The sequence below is a fragment of the Vidua macroura genome, chromosome 4, assembly GCF_024509145.1.
Source record: "Vidua macroura isolate BioBank_ID:100142 chromosome 4, ASM2450914v1, whole genome shotgun sequence".
In the NCBI taxonomy this organism is placed as follows: domain Eukaryota; kingdom Metazoa; phylum Chordata; class Aves; order Passeriformes; family Viduidae; genus Vidua; species Vidua macroura.
This window is the reverse complement of record NC_071574.1, coordinates 7,522,963-7,550,406: the sequence shown is the minus strand read 5'-3', so window position 1 is coordinate 7,550,406 and position 27,444 is coordinate 7,522,963. Positions and strand designations below refer to the sequence as shown.

General features: G+C 37.5%; 1 protein-coding gene across 8 annotated transcripts in view; it reads left to right on the top strand.

Moving 5' to 3' along the window:
• The window catches only part of TTC29 (tetratricopeptide repeat domain 29), a 191,435-nt gene that overhangs the window by 131,533 nt on the left and 32,458 nt on the right, over positions 1 to 27,444 (top strand). For all 8 annotated transcript variants that reach the window (XM_053975826.1, XM_053975831.1, XM_053975828.1 and 5 more), the window contains 3 exons: positions 1,383 to 1,474; positions 7,112 to 7,235; positions 10,217 to 10,451. In XM_053975826.1, the coding sequence (XP_053831801.1) occupies positions 1,383 to 1,474; positions 7,112 to 7,235; positions 10,217 to 10,451 (451 nt within the window). The remainder of the gene's footprint in view (positions 1 to 1,382; positions 1,475 to 7,111; positions 7,236 to 10,216; positions 10,452 to 27,444) is intronic.

Genomic DNA, 27,444 nt, shown 5'->3' with positions numbered 1-27,444 from the left:
TTTCTGCTATCATCCTGGATTATTAGAAGGATGTACTGCAGGCACTGACAACATCTTGTATGTATTCAGTTTAGGGAGGCTTCTGACTTGATGTGACAACTTTCTAATTGAGGTGCCTTTGTACTGTTTCTGTCACACCTAATGCATTGATAACTCAATTGGCAGTGACCTGCAAGGATAGGATGCAACATTAGAACACTACTGAGAAGTACTTGAGGGATGATAAATAGGGCAGTGCACATTAATAAATGCTACTTTTGGTGTACACAGAGCTTGTGTAGCTAAAGAATAAGAGCCATGTCCAGGGATGCTGATGCATGTAGTAAAACTATTTCAAGAACCAGGAAATCTGAGTGGTGGAAACAGCAATGGAAATGGTGTCACACACAACATTAGCACACACAGGTTGTCTTCTCCTGAACCTTGCACTTTGCCAGTGACAGGGATGCACTCTGAGTAGAAAATGCCAATTTTTTACCTCAGTATAAATAGACATCCTGGGGCATGCAGGATACTGTCATATGTCCCTGGGCATCTCCCATCCTCCTTCCGAACTGGTAAATGACATTCACTACTCCTTTCTTGGAAATGTGCAAAAAGGATTTCCATAGAGAGTCTTTGGAGATTTCCTGTTTTCTCATGTGTGTAATAGATTGGGTCAAGCAACAAAGAAGAGGGATGAAAGAATAAGATTTAATTTTATATGCACTCTCCTGTCATCGCCATTGAAAAAAAAAAATGGATGAAAAGAGAAATTCTGCAATACAGGTGATGTCAGTGTTAAATTAAATTAAAATCATAAGATTTTATGCAGCAGCTGTAAGCCTTCAGTATGGCAGGGTTCATAATAATAGATTCCAAGCTAATATTAACAAACTTCTCATGTGTGAATAATTAATCAGAAAAATAGCAGCATTATCTACAGTACTTTTAGCCAACATAGATTAAACATATAACCTGTAATTTATTCAGTTTTGGGGCATCTGAATTCTACTAAGGTAAGTTGTGACAGATTAGAGAAAGAAAAATAATACTGAGTTGTATTTCAGCATATCATTCTAAAACAGTATGGATGCAAAGGACACCATCTTAAGTATTGGTTATCAGAAACTCATAAAAGCACAGGCTCTTAAAATCTTTTAAATCATGGATAAGGAAATTTATACTGCAAATCAGGGAGTACCTCTTTGGTTTTCTGCAAGTTGCCAAAATACAGAGATATAATTGCAAATTACATTTTTTGATTTGTAATTATTGAGTAGTTTCAAACAATTATAAATGACTTTAATTTTATGTTCTGTGTGGGCAGAGAGATTAAGAGGGGAAGAAAAAGTGGAAATCCCTGTTGGGGTATTTACTGGTTTTATCTTCCTGTTTCACAGGTTTTGAACACCTCTGTAGAAATCTTCACAACTCTTTGTGATTCTTCTGGCCTGGGCAGAGCATATGCAGCTGTAGCCAAGATCCTGGCAAGGTAGGTTAGTACATCCTTGTCTGACTGTCAGTGCAGATTCACTCAGCTGTGAAAGACTTAAATTGTTAGAGGTCTGTCGCTTTCCATTACTGACTGCTTAAATTTTAAGCAGTGCCCTTCTTGCAGTAAGTGACCCTTTCATCAAAAGTTATTTTAAACTGTTACACATTTTTTAAAGTGTATGGTTCTAGTTTTTCTTTGCCTGTAAACTATAACATGTCCTTTTTCTTCCACATTTTGAGGGCTTTTTAAGTGTTGGGGGTTTTTTTGGTTGGTGTTTTTTTTTTGTTTTTTTTTTTTGTTTTTTTTTTTGGTTTTTTTTTTTTTGGTTTGTAGAGGACCTTACCTTACTGGAAAATAGGATCCTATTTTCTAGGTTAAGAAATAAAGAAAATCTGGAAGAATGTAGCAAGCTTCAGTAGATGTCTCAGTGTAATATTTTCTGAACTGTAAGTTTCCATTTATTGCACTCACTTCTGTGGAGGCATTTCTGGTTGGTGCGTGTGTAACTAGGTACTAATTTGTTGCAAATACGATGCTTGTGTTCAATATTTTTATTTCAGCATCTGGCATTAAAATCTACCTCCAGGTGAATTAGTTTAGGTACAAATAATTTTGACATAAAGTCGCCTAATGAAATTGTCATATGAGATAAGGGAAAAAAGAGATTAAAGTGATGGTTGTAGCTCATTCTTGACTTATCCTATGTTTGAAGACCTCAGTGCATATGATGCATGATAGAGCTTGGCAATTGTTTCTGGAGAGGGTCTTGTCACCTGGTTTATTTCAGTGTGCAGAGCAAATTCTCCTCTTTGAGTCAGATCCCTTGTCTCTTGGCCTTATCCAAGCACATAGGGATCAGCCACAGCCACAGTCTTCTTCAGCTCTCTGATGCATAATTCATGTCTACATGTATTCTGAGCATCCTAAATGAGGACATGGGAAGAGATATTCAAAAAGACACAAAACAGACTAAGAATACCAGGTCCCAGTTTTAAAACTCTCTTAAAGCCCAACCAAGAAAGATTTAGTAGCTAAATCACCAGCTGTTACAATGAGTGGCTTTGCAATGAGTACACAGTTTTCTGAGCTCCCAGTAGCATTCATGAGCTCCTTGTATTCTCAAAAAGCAGCAGTCTGGGTAGAGGCTTGGGTTGAGATAGTCAAGAGAACATCCCTGGTAAACCATGTATGTTAATTTCCTTTCTGTGATTTAGCATTCTGGAATGAGGGTACATACATTTATTTACTCAGAAGTTTCAGATTTTGAGATCTTTGTGAAGTTAGTTTGCTAAACCCTGTATCTGAAAGATCATGCCAATGCAATTCTTTTCTTAAAAGCAGACCTAAAGATGGAGTGGGTAGTGATTTTCTTCTGTATAAAATCTGTATTCCACACCTTTAGGGAGCATTCTTGAACTATCTAGGAATGGACAATCCCACTGCTATCTAGTTGTTGCAATTTGAAAAAGAAGGAAAATAGGAGATGAGGAGCAGTGGGAGCAGATAGTAAGAGCAGTGAGACTCCTCAGTTTAGTATTGAAGGAATTCTCCTGGAAGAGGAATATTCTGATTAATTTAGGTGAAGGAGTAGTTCAATCTCATGTGTAGGATCAGAGATTTAATCTATTGAAGAATAGATTAGAGAATAAATTGGGTCTTCTTGGTGAAGACTCAACCATAAACCCTTTCTCTGGAAAATGACTGCTGTTTTACTTTTTGTAAAACCCATCTGGTAGTTATGCCAGATGAGAGCATTTACCAAATTAAACACCTTACATATATACCTGCTCTGAAGGTCTTTGGGTATGTGATAGGCATTAACTGTTGAACCCTGTGCAATGTCACGATGGTTCTCAAACTTTCAGTTGTTTGAGAAACTTACATGTGGAAAAGACTGGGCACCTATGAATCATAGAATGATAGAATCATAAAATAGTTTGGGTTGGAAGGGATCTTTACAGGTCAGCTAGTCCACCACCTGCAGTGAGTAGGGACATCTTCAACTAGATCAAGTTGCTCAAAGCTCCATTCTGGCTGGCCTTGAATATTTCCAGGGATGGGGCACCAACCACCTCTCTGGGCAACCAGTTCCAGTGTTTTGCCACTTTCGTTGTAAAACATTTCTTCCATACATTTAATCTAAATCAAACCTCCTTCAGTTTAGAGCCCTTGCCCCTTGGCCTGTTGCAGCAGGCCCAACATTTGCTCAACAATTTGTCCCCGTCTTTATTATAAGCTCACATGAGATACTGTAAGGTCTCCCTGGCAACTTCCCCAGGCTGAACAACCAACTCTCTCAGCCTGTCTTCATAGGAGAGGTGCTCCAGCCCTCTGAGCATCTTGGTGGCCTCCTCTGCATCCAACAGGTCCATATCCATCCTGTGCTGAGGATGCCAGAGCTGGACACAGAACACTTTGGATAAATGCACCATTTGGATAAATGCACCATTTGGATAAATGCACCATTTGGATAAATGCTGGTGACAGAATCCCCATATTCAGTTTGTTCAATTTTCCTTTACTTGTATTTTTACCTGATCTAGGCTAGATTTGTGTAAATAATTTTAAATTTGATGGATAGCATCTTCACTGGAAGATGACCGTTTCCCAAAAATAATGCATTACAACCATAATGTCTGTGAGAATTTGCACTTATTTCCTCATGACAGATTGGAGAAAGTTCCTGAGCCCTCCTGAATGGCTCAGAACCTGTCTATGGCTTTGGAATATTTGGTGAAATCTTTGCTGCAGATGCTTCCAGAGACTATGGGAAAGTGAAAATCTCTATCATGTGCATTTAGTCATGTCATTTTCCAGGGGAAAGAATCTGACATAATAGCATCATGTTCTTGACTTATTCTGCTAGTGTCCACCATGGTAATGACTTCTTGTGGACACATGATTTATACATCCAATTCCATCACATGAGCAATCCTATAAAAGGTGCATATTTTCATAAAAGTCTAATAGGGGTAAAAATCTCATAGGGCATTTTAGCATGAAACTGGAAAATGAGTTGCTGTAGATGTGTAATCTCTTCTGCTGAAGTCATCATAACTGTTCTGTGGGATCATGAATGACTATATCTTTAGGAAATTGCATTTTATGCATTTAGGAAGGTGATGTCTAAGGAGATAGAAAGTATATGGCTGTATAAAATAACATGTAGATTTTTGAAGGAACTATAAAATATTAGCCCTTTGAGTAGGAAAGACCTGTTTATCATGTTATCAGGTCTTGTGCAGGATAAAGTGTTTCAGTAATCTTTCTAGCACTAGCATACTTTTAAATATCTCAAGCTGTAGTGCTTTTAAAAGTACTTCCTTTGAAAAATTGTTAAACTGTACCAACCAATTTCTAGCTGGCATAAGTGAAGTCCTAACAGTGAGAAATATCTTTCTGATATGTATCAAATTGATTCCTGTTTTTCTCAAAGAGGTTATATGCCCTAGCAATTTTCATATTTTCTATATGTGGAACAGAAGTTTTGATGTGAAAAATAAAAAATGGCCAAAAATACATCAAAACATTTCTATTAATTCATGAAATTAAGAAAACCTTTTTACATTTTCTCCTGTCACTGATTCCATTTGCTTTATTACTTTCAGCCTCTAGCCCACAAACTTGGTGGTACAATCAACAAACCCCTTAGTGGCTGTTTCATCTCTGCTCTATTTGATTTCTCCACTCTGAGTAAATGATTAAGTTTTCATGCATTGGTTCAACCAAAATCTATGTTCACTCAACCACATCCTTTATTGATTACTTCTACTGCAAACAGTAGGCCAAGTGTGATATACATAATTGGACAGTTGTCAGGGGATGTGGGTGTTAACAGTCCTGTTTTCCCAATTGGAAACTGGAATCACCTTGATACACAAATATTCTGCACTGTTTCATTCTCATTCCTTGGACCAAGGAGTCCTTTTCCTCAGAATATATGTTTTTAACTCTCAAAGGTCTGGTTGAATGGATTTAATGATTATACCATATAATATGCTCTTCAAGTTGCACCTGTGCACTGCATATAGAAAACTAGAAAAACTGGAATTAATATTTGTCTAACACTTTAACCTTGTCCTTTAACTTATATAAATCATATGCTGTATTTCTGTAGGGAAACATTTGATTTTCTTTTCTTCGGAAAAAAAAAAAAACAGGTTAAAAAAAAATGTGTTTCTAATTCTAAAATTTAGAAGCCTTTTGACATTTGGTAAATGTTTACAGTCCGGTATGTTTTGTATTCTCATGGTAATAAAATATTTAACTTAGGAAAGTTTAGTAAATCCAAGTCTGCTAATTGACCTCTAAGCTTTACAGTAGCATATGCTTGAGCATTTCAAGAATCTTAGTTTGCAGTGATTTTGCAGTGATCCTTTTGTAGTAATCTTGCCCTCTCAGTCACATACAGATAATCACTGCAATATTTTAAATTTGCAGTTAAGCTTTGCTGTTTCCTGTTTCATGGCAGGCTGTTATAATTACTCCAACAGCATAAAAGAGAGAAATTCCAAGTTCTGCCAGATTTTGAAAGCACATATCCCTAATATAATTAATAATAAAAACTGTATTGTAAATAAATGCCAGGCCATCATTTGCTGCAGGAATATAACTTGAAGGTAGTTTAAGATGGTGAGAAAATAAATCACAATTCTTTATCGCTTACATAAACTCATATTTTTGTGAATTTCTTAATTAAGACTGGATTTTCTGTCTTGCTTGGTGCCTTGACATTTAGCATGCTACTCTCCTACATTAGTGACTCAAGTTCATGGCTAATATTGAGGTCAGCTGGAATAACACTCTGGCCTTAAAGGAAAAAAAGGCACCGAGCCTTATTCACAAGCAAGCTCAGATGTCTGTCTTATATCTTGCAATCACACTGCTGAGGTCTTATATTGTTAGTATGACTGGCTTTATTAAAAATAAAAAAGGAAATCTGCAAATGTTATTGTCAAAGTACGTTAGCCAATTTTCAAGTTAGATGCAGCTGTGACCTCAGGTTGCTCTGAGCTCACTGGGATATGGGGGTGGCACCTGCAATCCACAGTTTATAGGTTTGCCTGTGTGACCCTGGCCACCTTTGATCCACCCAGCCAAAGGGCAGTATTGTGTTCCAGGGAAAGGCTGTCACCCCAGAACTGACACAGAACAGCACTTTTATGGAGCTGCTGCTGCACCACCAGGTTCTAGAGCAGCTCTGAATGACAGAAAGCCTTACTGAAAAAAACACCTTCATACCTCCTTTCCCTATTTGGTCAGGATGTGAGGACCAGCTGAATTGAAAATATTATCAGCAGCTCAGAAGAAAAAAAAAAAAATAATGGAAGGTCCAAAAGCCCTGTTAAATCATCCACCTGTGTTTTCATTTTTGGCCTTAATATATGGCAAAATATTCTGAAAGAAAGTTTTGTTTTATTTTGCTGAAAGGATCCAATTTTGCCCTCAGATATTCTGTGTGGAGTAGTCTCACTGGGCTCAGCACAGGTAGTGCTGGAGGCCATTTGGAAATAAAATCCAGTCATGGATGAGTCATCACAAAGTAAAGTTGCTTCAGAACAAGGGGGCAGATCTTCAGCATTTGAAGAAGCCATCTGAGTAAATATTTCATTTTGTTCCTGTCCTTTGCTTCAGTCAGGGAAAATCAAATGAGGCTGTGAAGTACTTGGGAGAGTTTATGAAGGATGCTGAGAGCGCTAATCTGAGCCAAAGCCTGGTGGATGCAAATGTCCTACTTGGAAAAGTTCACAATGAAAGAGTAAGTACTGTTTGTAGTAATGATCTCAAACAACTTGATTTACTTCTTGGTAAAATCTGGTTTTGCCTATGAGATAACACAGGAGGATTTGGTCCAGGTGTTGCATCTTGCAGGAGTTACCCAGGGAGAAGTCACTGCATGACTAAATGAAATGTGCTTTAATTTTCTGAGAAAGGTAAAAATTTCACATCATATTTAACACAGAGTTTTGTTCTAAAATAGATGAATAAAAAACTCCAAATTCAGATCAGGACAAACTTTAGGTGTTGTGAAAAATGTGCGCCCCGATCACCATTGGGGCCATATATGCCCATAAAGAGTCATCGGTTAATGCAAATGAAATTTTATTGCACTATACATGAATGTATACTGCATTGCATACTAATGGGCTGTTTATAATCTTAGCTACATTTCTTCTCTACATTCTCTCAGCCAAATTTATGAAACGGGTTCTAGCAGCAAGTAGTTTGTCAATGGTCTGTTAGCAGTGGAAGGACTTTCTCTTGTCTCTGCTTGCACTGCAGTGATACTTGGGTTTTGAAATCAAAAGGGTTAAAGACATTGCTGCAAACATGAAAGATTCATGCTTTAACACCTATTTTAGAGCTGAATTGCTACACAAAATTATTTAGATACAATAAGTAATAAAAAGAATTTGTTCTGTATACTGGATAATATGGAACTTAGGAAATACTTTCTCTACAAATAAAATAAAAATAGAAATACCCTTTCTATCTTTTGCATATTTTTTGTCATAAGTTCTGTGTGTAACATAGTGAACAGAGTACTTTCCCCTTTTCACTTACACTATCCCTAAATACCCCCTTTCTTTTTTTCCTGGGCTCCTCTTACAGAGAACTCCCACTACCAAAATTCCTGTCCTGTTTGTCTTGGTTTTATTTCATAAGCAGTAATATTTTTTTTTACTCTATAATCTCTAAATTAACCTGAGAGTTTTCTGTTTACATGTAATCTTAATATAAATGCTGACTTTCCCATTGAAAACTAAGTTTTTAGGTCTTTGACAACTTGATGAAGTAACTGTAAAATGGGTCTGAAACTTAGAAGGGTCATATGACACTGTGCTGAATTATTCTCCTCCAAATCTGAAAAATAATTAAATAAATTCTGTTTAACTACTTCTGTATTTCACTCCTTCTTCCACCATTACTAATAATCAGTTCAATAGAACTGGTATTTTAATAACTTGTCTCTATTTGATTATTCTTCAGATACTCTTTCTCAGTTCAGAATTTTCTGCCTTGAGCTGAGGCAGTGGTGTAGAAGGGCACAAGTGCAGTAACTTAATCTTATTAATGTATATAAAATATTTCGTTTAAACATGAATTTAAAAATCTTGAAGTTTGCAATTCCCTGTTTTCTATATCATTTTTTTCTGCAAGGTCAGCAGTGTTTACCAAAACTGAGTGTGAATTTACATTTCCTCTTTTGGATCGCTGCCTGCTGGTGTCAGCTGTCATCACCAGTATTTTCTAAGTTAAGTCATTATTAGGGTATTTTTATTCAACTCTGTACATCCCCCAGTGATAAAATTTGCAGTACTACTGTCCATCAAATTAAAGATACTTCTGCTTATATCCAGATCTATCCATGGGGACCTTTAGTAAACCAGGGATGTAACTCTTCCTGTTCTCCCAAACACAAATCACTTTACCAAATTCACTTTGCTCTGTCCATACTGTTGCTGTATCTTTCCAGTTCTCTCATCTCACTATTCCCTCACCAGCACTGTCTTTCTTTAATGCTGTACACACAGTTTGCTTTCTAGTCACAATTGTTTTACCCAGATGTTTCTTGTTTCCTTAAATGCCTGGGTTTGTGTTATGGAGTAGTAGGTCTCATTTCCCCAGTTTGATAAGCAGGTTGCTTACTTAATATGTACACTCTGAAGTTTGCATGATACACTCTGTCATTTCTCATTTCACTTTTTCTGAGTTTCTTAGTCTGATTTGCTACATTCCTCACACTAATTGCATCACTTAACCTGCTATAGTTCTCATGAGTATGGTAAGTAGGTGTTTCTGCTTTTTATTATATCACAACTTATCACTCTTTATTCATTGCCGTGTCCTCATAAGCCTAATTCTGCTCTTCTGCTGTATTAAACAAAGCTGAAAGACTACCAGAATTGCTATGACTCTTTTTTTTCCTTTTTTTAATTATACACACATTTTAGCAGTTATAGGAATTTTCATCCCAAAAAGTGGTATCAAGTGAAACAGGTACCAGTTGGAGTCTTGCCTCCCAGTCTCCATACAGAAGGGAATGTCAATCTTATTAAATCAAGGTGAGAGTGAAAGGATAAGACAGCTCAGAAAATGTTTTCAGTCAGGAAGTTTCTGCCATCAGAGCAGCAGAATTCCACACCAATGGTAGGATGGAGAAATAAGTTATTTGAGTTTTCTATTCAACAACAGTTGAGCTGCATTTCTCCTACTGTTTCTCTTTTTGTGATTAGGAATAACCCTGGGGTTTTGTATACCCTTTTCTTCCCCCATAAATGAGTAAGTTTTAATTTCTGTTCTTTTCTGTGCTTTAAGTCTATCACTTCATTATCCTCTGTTTTTCCATTTTTAGGATTTATTTTTTAAGATTTAATACTACCATAAATTAGGACCTTTTCTCCCACAGATATGTTGAATGCAAGGAAACAATACTTTCTAAACGGCCTGGCTGCAATCTTTATTAACACTTAGCATTGATACACTTGGATTTGTATGCTCAAAATGCTACAGAAATAACTAAAAAACTCTTCAATTCAAAGATATGACCAGTGTTATCTGGATTTTAGAGGTTAGAAAACAGCAAGGGAGAGTGATTTGCTTAATGCCCTGCCATGAGTCACTCCATGGGCTGCCACATCTCTGAGGTGTCAGAGGAGCCCTGATGTCAAGATAAAATACCCGTGACTACAAGTAGCTTTTAACATTATTTTCTTTTTTTTTTCTCTTGTTTACTAGGGGAACTATAACAAAGCTCTGGAATATTTCATTCAGGCCTCTGAGGCAGCAAGAGCTTTGAACAATTTGCCCTTGGTGGCTGAAACAGAGAGTTACTGTGGCATCGCCAAGGCTCATCAGCTGATGGTGGCGTTCAACAGCCACGTAGCAGCAGCAGCCGATCCCCTCAGCCTGCAGTGCCTGCTGGCATGGAAGCAAAACAGAAGTGACATGTGCACTGACCCTCTTCCAGCCGGTAAGGCAGTGCTTATGAAACACATTAGTGCTGCATTGTCCTCAACACTTAAGTCATTTTTCTTGTAGAGTTTTATTAAATTATTTCCCGGGTTTAATCCTTGTACTGAACGGAGGTTGGGCTTTACTCCTTTGTGCACTTGTTTTAGAGGCTGAATTAAACAAGTTAAAATACAATATAACAGGGAGAAATGGATAGTAGCAGTTGCTCTGGATGATAACTTAGATTTTTTTCAGTGCTGTTTGCCAGAACACCATATTTAAATGTTTTAGTCAAAACATAATTGTTTTAATCTTTGAAGAAAATAATAATGATCTCCATTTGTGGTACACTTTCCAAGTGCATCCAAAAATAAGATCCCTGTTGCTAAAAGTGAGAAGTAATTTCTGCTTGACATAGTTCTGAATCCAGAAAAACATGCTGCTTTTATTTTTGGTATCCTTGTGCTTGACATTAGGGAGAAAGGGAAAAAATAAAAGCGAGTCTGCTTACTTTACTATGTTTCCTTGTCTCAGAAAGAGCAGAGGAGGACTTTTTGTGGAGTAACTCCCCTCTTTCTTCATGGGTTAAATTTTCTTTGCTCTTTTTCCCTTGTACAATACATTAATACAAGACAAACTGAATTATGCATTATCTCCAAGTACTGATAGCAGTAAACTGTATTGTACTGAGGAAGGGGGAGGTATACATCTACTCCACCTTAAAACTTCCTGCTCTGCATTCCTGTGAAGAGTATGAATCTGGACTGCAGTGGAAATAAATGACAACTGGGGCAGTCACAATATGGAGCTTCAAGGTTACATTGTTATTCCCTCAATTATCCTACTCCTAAAGACAAAGAACTGCCTGGCTGCTGCTTTCTTGTGAATCTCACCCTCTCTTAGAAGTGGAAAATTAAGTATAACTTCAGTGGTGACTTTTGTATATAAAATAAGTGGTAATTGAAGATATTAGCAGTTTAAGAGAAGCCAGGATGCCAGAGGCAACACTGGGAGATACTGAAAATTATGGAACAAGGGCATTCATTTGGAGGCTGAAGAGATAAATTAGATAGCATTCTGCTTAAAGTTCTAGTGATGGTAACTCTTCTTCAATGGCTATACATACCTATATTTGTGATTTGTGTCTCAATAAGTGAACATCTGGCACACTGACAGATTTTGTTGGCTATCAGAGTTATTTGGGGTGTATGTCTCCTGTCTAGACCTGTAGTGCAAATGCTGAGAATTCCAACATAGGTGGTCAAAAAAAGAATTTGTAAAAGAATTTTATATACATTTCATGTAAGAATCACTAACTGTAGCTCATAAAAATAGGATGAAAACAAAAATCAACAATGGCAACAGCAAATAAAAAAAAAAAACCACAGGAACCTCAAAGACATAGAATGAAGTTTGTATCTCCAATATCAAAAATTGAACAAAATAGTTCAGTTCTTGCACCTAAAGGGGATTTCTGTTCAACTTCTATACATGGCTTTTTCCAGTCAGTTGTGAAACTCATTTATATCCTGAACTGATATGTGCCCCTTTAAGCTCGAGAATCCTGCTCCTCTTTAACAGTACTTCAGGGATAAACAGAGTATGATTAGAAAAGCCCTTTATGTCCTGGCAAGCATGGTACCACAAACAAGTTTTGCCTGCTGAGATTCTCTTCCTTCTGTATTTCTGCCTAGTTTACCCTCTGTTACTTTCAGTATTGCAGTTTTCATTTCAGTTCCAGTTCACTCCAGGAACCCTGTGGCTACTGCATATTTAGCAGCTCTTCCAGTTCAATATCATTCTTCTCATTAGTGCTCCAAGCTTGCTCTCATGATACCCAGATTACATCCAGGAAAACATAGTGTCACACTGTCAGCACAATCTGTAACATTTCTCATGTTTCATGTGCCAAATCTCTCGTTAGTACTGGCATTACATTTTTAATATCTTTGTCTGGCAAAACATGACCTGGCACTAATTCAAGATTAGGATTTGCTGGCTTTGAGTTTCAGGTACAGCCTTTATTCTACCTTCCAGGAGAATGTCTGTGCATCCTATGATGAACTCATCACTTAGGAAATTCCTGCTGTGATAATAGAGCAGTGTTTCTAGCTCTTTCAAACAGCTCAGTGTTGATAATCTACTAGATTTTTCTCAGTCTTTTTGAGGATAGAACAGAGAAAGACAAGATACAATGGTAGTTCTTAATCTGCAGGGAAATTTTATGAAGGGAAGAAAGGCAGTAAGTTTTTATTTCTGACTGAAAAATTTTTCTGTATCAAAAAAATAAGAGTAGTTTCTGTATTCGTAGGCAAAAGAAATACTTAAGCTAGTGGGGGAACAATTACATTTAAATTCAAGTACTGCCATATCACCTTATGTCTTTCAACCAAGACTTATTTTCTAAATCAATCATTTCAATAACCAGGCAGGAAGAACCATTAATTACTCAATTTACCTCAACATTTATTAATAAAATAGATGTTTTGACCAGAGTTGTCATGGACAAAAGGGATGGGATTGTGGGAAAATCAGGTTTAAAAATGCAAAGGAGAATGTGTTCTTATCTGCTGCGTTTGACTCAGCCACCTGACTTCACTTACAGGAGAGTTATTTATATCATTGTGAGATGCCACTGCAACAACAAATATGGTTTTATTTGGTTTATTTTATGTTTAGTAAAATGGATAAAAAACATTAACAGCAGAATCAGTAGGCAAAAAGGATTGTGACTCCACATAAAATCCTAAAAAGGAGCCTACAGCCTAACATTGTCTGATGAGAAAACATTTCACAGGTCTTTCAATAAATAATCACCTGACTTGCTGCCTTCTAGAGGAAAGAAGAATAATTAAAGGTGCTGAAGGCAGGAAATTTTTGAATCGGATTTTGCATGTTGATTACATGAAATGCTGACCAGAAATTGTTTTCTGTGAGTCTGGCAACTCTCAGTCCAGGTTTTTGCGACTGGCAGGGCTGTACCTCAGCAAGAGGAAATTATGCTTGAAATTATCTGAACACTTTTAAGAGTAGACTTAATATGCATTGTTCTCCTCACCCTACAAAGTCTTCAGTTGCTTTCTTGAGCAATAGTATGTGCTTTTGACAACAATTTAGATTTACATTCCTTTACTTTAGAGAATTTGGCAAAATTGACACATTTACCATAGCTTTCCTGTGTTTATTTTGTTGGAGTTTATTTATGATAGCTTTACATACTGCATATTGTCATCAATTCTGAAGTCTTACGATCAATGGAATTATCTGGTACCATCAACTTCAGCATGATCAGGACTATTTCTAGTATTGCACACCTGAGCAGTCTTCTATATAATTTTAAATGCATGCACCAGCTAAACCTATAGTTTGGAAAATATAATCCAATGAGCTTTTGTTCTTACTCCCTCACTATTCTTCCTCCAGCCTCCTCTCATGGATGTAAGGAATGGTACATTCCATCGTGTGACTGTGTCCTTTTGTGTTGTGTAAAAAATTACATTTTCATCCTACTGATCCATTTTTGAAAGCTCTTTAAGATGTTTTATAGTCATTTTTCTGTAAAAGATGTGGCTATCACAAAATTTCAAGTGTTTTGGAAAACAGTGATCTGACCAGGTGCGTGTAACTTTGTCATTTGTTAATAAAAGGATTATCCATAAAGGATGGGAGAGTCAGAAGTGAGATAAGAGATCAAGGATTATACTAAACAAATTCAGTTAACATTTCTCTACTGTAACTTACCAGAGCTGTGTAATTTGTGGGCCATTTTGGTAATTGTGTCCAACAGCAGAACAGACTGCTTCATAATGTGATAAACTGATTTTTTTTTTTACTGTCTCTTTTGTCTAAAGTACACTAATTCCAGGAAAACTCCTAATGTTACCTCCTCCCTCTCAGCAGTCAGTGCACTGTCTGCTCATCTGCAGATAGGGAGAAACTGAAAGGATTTTACAGACAGATTTTGGAGTTTCTCAGAAAATGCAGCTGAACATGTAGTAAGGAATTATGCACACTATTGTTCATTATATACAGTGTGTATATGACAGACATTATTGTTCACACTGGCAAATAAGAACTATGACTTTCAATTATATAAAGGAGGTGTGTGACCAAGTACAGACTCCAAGGCTGTCCCTGTGCCAGAGGCACAAAGGCTCACTTCTTAATAAGCCTGTTTTGAAAGTAGTTCAAATGCTTCAGTCCCCTACTGAAATTCACAGGATGACTTCTGTACATTTTTCTGGGGTTTCTCAAACAGAATCCTTTTTTCCCTCTGGAAAAACACAGTGGCTAAAAATTCTGAAATATATATACGTTTAGGAAAATGAAAAGTTGAGAGGTGATTCTGACATTTTGTCTTTAAAATTTGGTAAACTTCTGCTGCCTCTTCTTTATTCACATCACCTTGCACTCATCACTTTCTACATTTTATCTTGTCTCACCTTTAGCTTTTAAAAAATCAGTCATTTTTTATATTAATACTAGATACGCTCTTAAAATATTCTTACATAAGTCTTAATACAGTCTTAACTAAGTGTTGAAATAAACCATGCTTGTGTATAGATGTTGATGGCTGGGAACAGGTGTGTTTCTGTAAATCAGCTTATGTGGTTCATATATGTTATTTATTATTGGTTGGAATTTGTTTTTTAAGTATGTGTTAAGCGTGCTTAGAGATACACTGATATTTTTAGCAAGTGAGACTGATTACTACTTGGACTACAAAAAGAATCAAGTGTGAAGAGAAGAGCTCAGGGTGGCAGGGAGGCTTTTCAGCCCATTGTGGTCAGTGGCTGGATGCACCAGATTCTCAGTGAAGAGCCTGAGAACATGGTATAAACATCTGTGTCAGTTTTGCCAGGAGTGCTGTAGCTTGTTCTATTTTCTGTTGATGGCTGAAGTTTGAAGATTGAAAAGAGAGGAGTGCTGATATTCAGTGTTGTCATGCTTTGTACAAATGCAATATCCAGGGGGCTTTACTGTGATTTTTTTTAAATACCAACATAAATAATTGGGAATCGCTAGACAGGATCAGATCTAGGTCAGGTGTGTGCATTGCCTGTACCATATTTAAGAGGAGGGTTCATGGAACATTTTCATGTTTAACCATGGATTAATGTGTTAGAAGTTTCTTCATAGTCTTTGCTGAGAGCTGGCAGGTTTTTTATGACTTAAGTGATGTTATAGGTTAAAAAAACTCCCTATCACCCTGACTGTGATTGTAAGTGTTCTTGTAATCAATCGTTATATAAAAACATTTTACCCAGAGGAGAATTTGGATCTTATCTAGGCTTTTTGCCATCTGATCTTTCATTTGGAACTATCTAAATCTTGCCACACATTTCCTTTAGACACATCCTGTGCTAAATATTGTTGGCAGCCAGCTGTGTTTTCTCAGACAAGCTCCCAAGATCAGCAGAAAATGGTTTCCTAAATAAGGTGAATTGTTCTTTCTTGTGGAAAAAAAAAAAAGTTGGAAGTGATGTTCAAACTGCAGTCTATTGTCAGACCCTTTAGTGTAGCTTTATGCACTGAACTAGCATCATTTTGTGCATTGCACTGTCAGTACTTCTACATAAGTGGAGTGCCTTTCCAGTTTAAAAAGTTAAAATTCTCAGAGCAGAATTTCAGTCCTCCTTGATTTTATAGAATGGTGCAAAAGAAATTGAATCTCTTGCCCAGCCTTGTTAGGCCGCTTCTGGAGAAATCCTTGATTTGAGGCACCTAGAAGTTTTTGGTTTGACTGCAGCATTGATGCAGGGAAGTGTTTCATTTTCACAAAATGAAACAGCTGGCAGGAGTTGTGCTCTGGCAGTGCCCTGATAGTGGCAGGGCCAAAGTAGGAATAGCCAGATGGAAAACTTCTGAAGTGGCCCTAGAGCCTCTCCATGAGCCCTTCCTTTCTTTTGCTGCATACACAAGCAGAGGTGTATCTAGTGGGTTTATGCTCAGAAAGGAGAATGGATCCTCATAAAGAGACAGAGATAAGATTTTTGTGGGTTTGTTTATTATTGAGATGGTTTTTGTCATTTAGACTTCGTAAAAAATCTTTTATTGGTGCTGTCTGAAACATGCCAACCAGTCTAGACCTCAGGCCAACATGAAAACAGCTCTCTGGTACAAACCCTTCCTTACCCAAAGCTCTCCAACAATCTTTGGACACAGAAAATCAAAGCCAAGACAAAGAAACTGTTCAGTGTATATGTTCTGTAAGAGAGCCCTTAGGTCATCTCAGGAGTCACAGGCAGTGTATCAAACAACTTCCTTCTCCTGGGTTTCCCAAGCCAGCTTTCTTTTCTGCATCCTTGAGAGGTTTTTTCTGAGACCCTTTTCCCTGCCTAGATACATCCTTTTATGTTCCTATTATAAGTAACAAATTGCTGTTTTTATTAAGACTCTGTGGTCTGAAAATAGTCAAGATTTAAAGGATTTACATTTAGAATAAGCCAGTCTATTTTGAAAAATGAAGTGCTTTACTTCCACAATTTTATATATTTATGAAACCATATTTCTTTTGCCCAAAAATCTACCTCTCTTTATTCTTTTCTGTAATCACTAGAGATATTTTGTGATTTTTTGAACTGTTTTTGAAACATTTATTATTTTTTTGTTTCTCTTAATTCATTGTCTGTTCTCTTGTGTTTTCTTTCCTGTTCTTCACTCTTATACTACAAATTATTCTTTCTCCTTTTTTTGGCCCTACACCTTCACTCCAAATTCTGATTTTATGTATATTTATACCAATGTTTAAGGCGTGTAAGTCAGTTACCTCTATTCCCAGTAGGTGCCATCTCAACTTACATCTTCTAAGGTATATCTTTTGTGCTTGTATTAGAAGCAATAGGATGGTTTTGAGAGTTTTTTCAGTGTTTTTCTACTGTTTCCACACTGTTCTTCATGCTCAGTACTTTTATTACATTGGGATCAGAGAATGAAGTGGATAGAATCACACTTCCTATTGAGTATCTTGACAAGTTGGTTAATAGAAAATTGTGAAGTATCAAAATGGCCTTTAAATAGATCTTAATCACCTGTGGGAATGGATTGATGAAGTTTAAGTACAAACAGGGTGATTAATTAGCTTGAAGATCCAAATGCATGCTTAAGTAGATGACCATGCCTCCAGGCTCATCCACTTGTTCCTACTCACCCAGTTAAGCATTCAATATTATCTATAGTACAGAATATTCCCATGGAAGGCCTCATACAGGTCTTGCCATAGAGCCAAGTAATTATTCAGTATTTTTCATGGTGTGTCATACAGGTATATCATTGTGAACATGGAGCTATTATCCTACAATATTGACATTAATAAGTATTCCTTAGAGTAATTGGTATGGAGAGAGTGATTTTAAATTGTTCTTATTCAAAGTTTGGGGTTTTTTTTCCATGTTTGCTACAGTGGTTTAATATAGTTCCTTTTTCTTAAAATTCTGGCATATTTTTAATTTTGGGGCTGTTGAGCTGCTACAGATATTAGTCAAACATAATGTAGCTGGTGTCAGCTCCTGTGGGGAATTAATCTTCCACAGCAGGTTTTGAAATGGGAGCTGCAAGTGCCCAACACCCCTCATAAGGAAATCTTACTTTTATTCTTCTGCTAATGCCAAGGTCTATGAAGGCCAATACTCAAGCCCTGTCTTTCTTGTGAAGGTGGGTTTCACTGTCTGGTATTTATAGGTCACATGAGCAGAGACGTGGAGCTGCCTGACTGGGTCTGTGCATCCCAGCTGGGCATCTTTTAGCACCGTGCATTTCCCTCGTTGCTGATAGAAAACTGAAGCTGAAAAGTGGAGGATGCCTGTGCTCTAGAGTAGTCTTGCTCAGGTCATGTTGTGCACGTAAGGAATTTGACAAATAGCAACTTCAGACCATACCCAGGTGTCAAGGAAAACCAGTTTTTAGGAACCAGGAGGGGAGAGGGACGTGTGCTGCACACTATCCACTGATTTCTTATCCTGGGTGCAGCACTTGCATCCCTCTGTTTACCTCACACTTCAGGCTCCTGCTGGAAAATGTCACTTCAGGGTGTTATAGAGCCAAGTTCTGTGACTCCAGAACCTTTCAATCTGCCAAACGGTGCCTTGAAACATGAAATTCTCCAAGAGTGAGCTTGTTCTCACTGGAACCTTTAGCTCAGTTCTGAGAATAGTATTAAATCAAATTAAATTTCATTTTGTTGCTATTCATACAAGAATATGCACTTATGCTTCAGTAAGAGAATCGAAATGAAACACTGACATTTTCAAACATTAAGAAATCAACTGTATATTGAAGGATAACTAGATTTCTGTTCTTGTCATCTCTTCTAGATCTTGAAAAGGCTCATTGTTCATACAAGGAAAAATAATACTTCAGTTGCTGTTTTTGAAATGTCAGTAATGACTGCAACAAGTTAACTGTGGTTACCAAAAACAGATAGCTCAGGCTAGTGACACAGAATTTTATTTAGATACATTTAATTTTGGTTCTGTTCAAAATAAAATATTTATTTCTTTCACATACTTTGGTAAGTTTTTAATGATTGTACTGCAATCCATTAACTATTTGGAAGATGGATGTGCATTTTAAATACCGACGTAAATAATTGGGAATTGCTAGACAGGATCAGATCTAGGTCAGGTGTGTGGATTGCCTGTACCATATTTAAGATGAGGATTTATGGAACATTTTCATGTTTAACTGATGGACTCATTGGAGGACATGAACATATATAAGTGTACCTACAGAGAGGGAAACTGTATGGCAAAGAGAGGAGAATATTGTATATATGTTAAAAATTGTGGACCAAATACTGCTTTTTTTATGCCCATAAAATCTTACTGTTTTAAGGAGGGTGGCACAACTGTAACTATAAGTCGATTTTGCCCCTTTGAAATGCATTATCAAAAACTTCAAGACAAGCAGAGGTTCAAATAATTGGGGGAGTTGCTAGGTAAGATATTTATGCTGGAGAACAAAACCTAAATAAGGAGGTTCTGTGCTATTCTAATAACTGGATTTTAGTACCTTATATTTTGTATTTCTAAAGAATATTTTTGCTGGGAAATGCTGAAAAATATGTTACTAATCATAGTTGTAGTATATTTAAGCAACAACCATGCAACTAAAATGTGGAAGATACAGGAGTCCTAGTACGTCGTAGGAAAATATGGGGTTAAAGTGGACTATATTTTAAGCAGTGTTCAGTTGACTTGCTGTGTGGGGAGAGACTGAGCAGTCCTGGCTAATGACTTGTAGGTACTGAATCCTCAGGTCTCTCAGGTGGTTTCACTCGACCAGTTTCAGCAGGATGATGAAAAGGTTGAGATAAAATAAACTGACAGTTGCTACTCATCGCAGGCAGCAAGCTGTACCCTGGCAGATGAGACCCTGGGAGCCCTCTTTTTTAAACAAAGGCTTTCACTGCAGTGAGCAATGAACTCCACACAAAAAAGGAAAAGGAGAAAGAGATTGGCAGCTGGTGACCGACAGGAGGAGGGAAGGGAGGGAAACTGAGAAACACAGCAATTGTTGGCTAATTAGAAGCCATTCCCACCTACTTAATACCAACCCATTAAGCAGAAAACACTTTTCATCTTACTCTCGCTGCTACACATGACATTATACTCCAATCAATACCCTCCCACTGGCTGCCCCACTGCCCACAAATGAATACATTGCAGTTCAAGAATGCAGTAATTGAGTTGGGGCAGTGAAACTACAGCTCACAGTCAAGATCTTTCTCTGAAGATACGAATGTAATGTTTGTTGCTTGGATAAAGAAATCAAATCCCTGTATTGACAGCTGTCAACAATTGGCAAATGGATGAAGTCAGCAATGGATCCATTTTGTATTGAAGTGACAATATGAGTTTATTTTCAAAGTGGGGTTTTTTTTTCCTCATTTGAATAAGAAATCTAAAGGGTTTGCACCCAGATGTATAGATTTTTAAGGGCATTTTGAACTCTCTCCTTCAGATATACGTACAAAATGTGTAGATATACACATCATTATGTGCATGCAACAATACATCTCATATTTACAGCTGCTGGATTTTTATTTATTTTTAGTTTTGTAGGCTACATTTACTCAGGCTACTTTTTAATTTCATTTCATTAGGTGTCCCTATGATTTTCAGGCATCATCTTAAAATTTACAATTTGGTCCACAATAGTACCTTGTGCAGTAGATCTAGACCTTACATTTCAATTGTTAGAACCTTGTATTTAAGTTCTACATTTAGATTCTTGCAACATGTCTCTTTCAAATTAAATCCCTTGTTCCCTGAACCATCTGGAATTGGTAATACTATGCACAATCTGCAGCATAAAGTAATACTGGACAAACTGCAGTATAAGTCTTTTTTCATATCAGTTATGTTACCACAGAATCAAAAGAGCAGGACACGTACTCTCCTCCTTGGCTGGGCTGAAGACATCAGTGTGAGTCTTTTGGAACTGCTAGAAGGAGGTTCCAATACAAGACATGACATCTCTCCATCCCTTTCAATTCCAGAGAGAATTGAGTATCAGTTCAGGAACTAAGATTCCTTACAGTGCAAGTTTGAAAATATTTTTGGATGCAGATAAATTGTGTGCTGTGACATCTGATATTTGCAGAAAGAGGCAGCCATCACTACTGATGCTATTCTTTGTCATAGTGCTACTGTGGCATTTTCAGCATGGCATTTCTTCAGATGCTGTTTGTTCAAGTGCTTCTTACCTGCATAATCATAGAACATGCTGTTATCTTGCCAGGCTGAGCCTTGAACCCTCGAGTCAGATTTTATGTACGTGAAATAACCTACTGGCTCTCACCATTTAACAGCCTGTCTATATCCAAGAAAGCTGAGTGGAGTCAGTAAGGCTGACACAACAACAAATGCTTTGCATCTTTTGAAATTGGAAGCCAAATAACAACAAACTGCTACTTTGTTGCTTCTTTCCAGTTGTATTGTAATATTTTAAGCTTATTAGTTAAATTATCATCGATGTTGACTCACATCTGATTTACTTCCCAGTATTGTAAAGCACCTTTCAGTCACGTTATTTGGTATAGTCCCTGGGCTTCTTTTGATATATGTTAATGGCACCATTAAAAAGAGATTTGTCCTCAATTTTATTGTCCTCAATAAAGGAGACAGAGGTTGTCTTTACTTAGAGATACTTAGATAGAACAATCAAACCTACACATAGTTTCCATATAGATATAATCTGCTATTTAAAATAATCTGGTTCTAACATTTGTCTCTGTAAACTCTGGGACTTTGGTTCCTTTCAACACAGAAGTGTACAAGTTCAGTCTTACTTTGACTAGATGCCAGTTAGAAGGATCAGAGGCAGGCTAGGGAAAAAGCAGAGAGCAGTTGGCAATCTTTGTGTTTCTCAGTGCCAAAGCCTGTGGGGTTAATTTGAAGATGCCCAAATCACCGTGGCAGCATCATCTCCATTCTTTTCCAGAACTGTGGAATTTAATGAGCCAGGACTATAAGCATAGGATCATAGAAAAATAGTAGTGGAAAGGATTTTAGGAAGTCATCTTCTTTAGCCCCTATACAGCAGCAATGATACAAAGTATTTTTGTAATTTCCAAGAGAAGTTTGTCTTGTCTGTTCTTAGAAAAATCTGGCAATTGATTTTCCACAGCATACACAAGCATTTGTTCTAAAGGATAAAATTATGCAGAAAAAAGGAATAAACCAGGAAATTTTTCACTTGTCTAAAATTGTCTGTAATTGAAACTCTGTGTCTGTTCTTCAAATTCATCCTTTCCATATTTGCAGTAAAATCACAGACAGGAATTATCTGGCACATACTGGTGTTTACAATAAAATTTTCTAGTGATGTCTGAAGAGGATGGTTATAAGGATTACTTAGTCTAAGTATAAATTATATATGATGGAATGTAGTTCTTCCTTATGAGCACGACTGATGGAAGGAGGTAGAGAGCGAATGCAAGGGTCCTGTTTTCCTTTTCTTTATTTTCCAGTTGTAGTGCCCAGTAGGACTAGTCCATATCACTCAGCTGAGCACAGTAGGTTGGTATCCACTCCAAAAGGGCAGAAAGAACCAGGGCTTCACACCCAAGAAATAAACCAGTGCAGGGGGAAGGGTTGCTATGTATTCTTAAATGATCTCTCTAAGTGCTGTGAAGCTTTGTTATTCAAAGTCTCCTACATAATTCAGGACTCTTCTCCTGACACAAGTTTCTGAAGCAGGAAAGCAGCAAGATTTCTCCATTCATTTTACCAAGTTAATCCACTCATACTTCAACTCTTCCTAGAGATGCAACTGATCTTAAATAAAATACTTTAGATCCTTATTTATGATTGAGGATTGTTTTTCTATAAGCACAAATAGGAGAACTGAACAGACTCTTCATCCATTCAAGATTGGATGTTTTGATACTTCAAAAACCCAGACCAATTTTTCTCTAGTTTCAGAGTTCACTATTTCAATCCACACCCTCAAAAAATAAAATTACAGTACTACTGTGTGCCTTCACAACTTTGGATCCTCATAAAGCTCTACTGAGTCCTGTTTGCCAGCCTTCTGCAATAAAAAATCAAAATATTTACAAGCCAGATAGCTCACCTTTTGAGCCCTTGTCAAATGCTTTTATTCCCTTCTCATTAATTCTTTTTTTTTTTCCATTCCATAGCAACTTAATTAAGAGTTTGGGTTTTTTTCTTATCTTGGAATCTGTTTTAAAACTGTCTGCCATAGCTCCCTTGCTCCAGTTTCTCAACACACATTCATTTCTAAATGTTGCTCCTTTTTCTATCCTAAGATCTAACAATAGCTGCCTTCATTAGTAAAAGTTTCCTACAGAGACATTTCAACGTAAGTTAGAAGCTGGAAAGGCTCTTGTTTGCTTAGGATTCATTCATGGAAAAGAAAATCTGAGGCTGTGTTTGTCTTTTGTAGAAGTTATAACTAAGGGAAGAGAGTACAAAAAGCATCAATCTTCAACTAGATCAAATGATCAATAAAACCCACTCAAATTGCAGCCAGCAAACATTCTGCTCAAGGAGACTCTGCTTCAGAAAAATGACTTCATCATAGCTGAACAGAAAGTGTATCCTGTGGAAATAGTTATGGCCAGGCAGTGAGCTGATCTTCCATACATTTTTTCACTCCATGTGAAATAGAGGTGTGTTTGACTTTCTTCTACCAATTTCAGTTGTCTCACTGTGCTCTGAAATCTCCAGATTGATTAATGGAGCTTCTCTGGAGAAAAAGGATGTTTCTCTCCTGTACTTACACGTACACTGTGCACTGCAGAGGCACACACTGATTTGGTTGTTATATTGTGTTTGGGGACGTGTGTGGTTAAGGGAAAAAAAGAAGAAAATTGTCAGACTTAAAATGAAATATGATCTCCATCATGGATTTCCATAAACTTGTTGAAGTTTTCATAACCATTGAGTCTCCAATGCCTTTCTATCTGTAAACATTTTCAAGTATTTGTCTCTGAGGATGCATGTGTGGGACCTGCTTGTGTCTGACACAAAGAGTCTCAGTGAAGGGGAAAACTTTTTTTCCCCTTGCCCTGTGAGACCTGTGTACACAGAACTTTGTGGTCTAGATATTAAGGAGGCTGTTGAATTTCGTTTTACTAGACTGAGGTTTCCCATGTGCCTGAGAATCTCAGTTTCCATGGATAAAGCAAGGGCTTAAGAGCTTTTGAAGTAATCATTACTTAGAAGACTGAAGGATTGTGCTCTTACAGCACCTCTTACCTTGTTTTCCTGGAAGCAGATGAAAAAAGTTTTCCTCCATCAGTGCTGTTTTAATTGTGATTCTGACGTGTCTGCAGCTGATCAGTTTGGTTGCTGCAGGAGTTAGCTCAAACTTTGACTTTAAAAGGTATTATTCACAGACACACTCCCCAGTAAATTCATTTTTTCTTTTGTTTTATTAATCCTAGCTATTCATAGATCTTTCCTTATTCCAAAGTTGTCTCCACTGGCTGATTTTGGTGGAGTGCTCTACCCTGCACCTCCTGACTGCAGGAAATACATATAACACACCACATCTCTGTATGGTGTGCTTCTCTGTATTGGCACAGTGTGAGACAGAAGTGAGCAACACTCCCCTGTTGCAAAGTCACTCTTTATCCTCATTTTCCTGTCATGTGAGCAGCACTGTAAGCAGAAATACTTGATACTACAAAGCGCCTTCCTTAAATCAGTTTTAACTGAAACTGCAGCCACTAATGGTAATTTTTTATGTATTGCATGTCACTACAAGGAAACTGAGAGTGTTTCTGAACCTTCAACAGCAATCTCTCTGTAACTGGGAGATTCTTTTCAATTTAACCTTAAGGTAATTCAGAATTTCATGGCTTTATTATGCTCACTAGGGGGATAATTGCTGTTATCATTTAACTGCATTTACACACAAAATCCTGACACAAGCTCAGTCTTGTTTACAACAATGCAGTCATACACATGTGGAATTGCCGACTTTTACCTAAAAATTTGGTCTGTCTTGATGACCAGAGGAAACCATGAAACAGTTTAACATGTACTTACAACCAATCCATGGTATCCTTTTGAAAAATCACAATTTTTATTAATCATTATGAAAAGTAAGATCTTTAATAGAAAATTGTTTCTTAATGAACAGAGTTCTGTGTTGGAGAGCAAAGTGTAAGAGATTTAACACAATAGTATTGTTCTGAGGGGAATTTTCGTTATTTTAGTTGAATTCTTGAAGTAATTTATATAGGAAAAAATAGCTTAATACTGTTCTTGCCCCCAATTAAATGAAATTGGTATTCTTTCAAACAGGTGCTTGATTTAGCAGGATGTGAAATATGAAAAAAGAAGCAATAATTTCATTGTAAGCTGAAGAAAAAGGTCTACAAGCATGAGCCTTTACAAGTAGCTTTGTCTTACTTAAATGACATTTACAGAACAGTTAATTTCCATTCAGCAGTGGCTCTCCATCATTTAATTGGAGATATTCTATATTAAGAAATTGTCTTTCAGTAAGAGCCACAGATTATTGCTTTCAGCTCTGGGGTCCTCAGCACAAGGAAGGTATGGACCTGTTGGAGAGAGTCCAGAGCATGGTCACAAACCATGACCAGAGGGCTGGGGCACTTCTCATGAGGAAGAGCTGAGAGAACTGGGTTTGCTCAGCCTGGAAAAGAGAAGGCTCCCGAAACCTCATTGCAGTCTTTCAGCACTTGAAGGGAGCCTCTAAGAAAGGCAGGGACAAACTGTTCAGCAGGACCTGCTGTGGTGAGTGGCAGTGGTTTTAAATGGAAATAGCATAGACTTAGACTGGATATAAATAAAAAGGCTTTTACAATAAAAGTGGTGAAACTCTGGGACAGGTTACCCAGAGAGGTAGTGAATGCCCCATCCCTGGAAACAGTCAAGGTCAGGTTGGATGGGCCTCTGAGCAACTTGATCTGGTTGAAGAAATCCCTGCTCATTGGCCTGGATGACCTTTAAAGGTCTCTTCCAACCCAAACCACTGTGTGGCTCTGATTATTGAATTTAGTACGTACCCCTTTTCCGTGAAACTGAGGGACCATATCTTTTGGCTGCGCTTCACTTCCTTACGTTTCCTTGAAGCTGTGATGAGCTTCATGATGTAGTCCAGCCTGAGCAAGGCATGGCCCTTTTACTGTGGGCAGAACTAAAAAGAAAATCTCATTCTTCAATTAATTTCCTCCCCTCTGCAGTCCTGGACAGCAGTGCCATGCAGGGTGCACTCACAAAAGAGCACTCCTTCCCTTCTAGCATTTTACATGGAGACACCAAGGCAAAGCTGATATTTTTAACACCTTCCGATGACTGACTGTGGTCATTTTGTTTGCAAGAGGTGACGTGGGGCCGAGAGAGCCCCCGGGTGCGGGCAGGGGAGCGTGGGTGCCGTGCGCGGGGCCGGGGCTTGTGTTTAGCCTCTAGAGGGTGCGCTTTGATCCTTCTTGATCACACAACAATTTGCTGTGACAAAAGCGACGAGCGGGTGAGTGCAGCCGTTTATGCATCAGCAGCAGCATCACCCAGCAGCACACACTGCCGAGGCGAGGCTCCCAGCTTATGTAATAAACCAGCTCTGTGTGCCCGGCAGAGATGGAACCTGCCTCTTTTTTTGTCACTGAATGGGGCGTTAGATATTCAATCAGCATTCAGATTTATGCTTCAGATGCTCATGAAAGAGGATGCTCTCCTCGGCGTGCCTGTCAGCAGTGATGCTTGTGCACAGGTTTTTGTATTTTTGGACGTTTTTTCTGAAAATATTAACAGAAGCATCCTGCCACATAAACAGATCTGGGGAGATCTGAAGAGTTAAGTGATTTGCAATATAAGGTTTTATTTTACCCACTGACTTCCTCATAATTTTTTTTTTTTTTTTCCTTGCTTTAATGTGAAAGGTGTCTTCAGGAACATAGCTTATCATCTTCCTGTGATATATGTGAGCTTTAAAATGTAGTCTAAATTTGCTAGGAGAAAATAGTATTCAGGACCCAGTAATATAGTTGGATTCAAGACAGAATAAAAGGCTTATATTGCTACATTTGATTCAAAACAATGGCTTAATTGGCCAGGAAAATGCAGTTATCAGATGATAAAGATATGAAGTCAAGGGCAAGATATGCCTGAAAACAAGCTTTTTCCTGCCTAAAATTAGGCAAAGTTAATAGGTTAAATTTTGTTTATTGAATAAGAGAACCCAAAGTTGATTGATATAGTAATTTCAGTGTTTGCTATGGCAAATATTTAGCTCATTATCAGTTTTAATAGCATTTTGCAGAATAAGCCTTTTCTTGACATGCAGAAAATACTATTAAATTTCCCTGCATAGATACATTGTTATGACATGCAATAACTACTTGAATATAAAGGGGATTAATAATTTAAAAGGTGTTAACAAATTAGGGCCATCATTAAAAATAGACTTTGAACCATTTTGTAGAAAAATCAGATTGAGGTAATGCTCTGCTCTTATGATAAAGAATTACAGCATTAATTCTGCAAAGTGAACTTATTGCTCCTATTCGTCTCCAA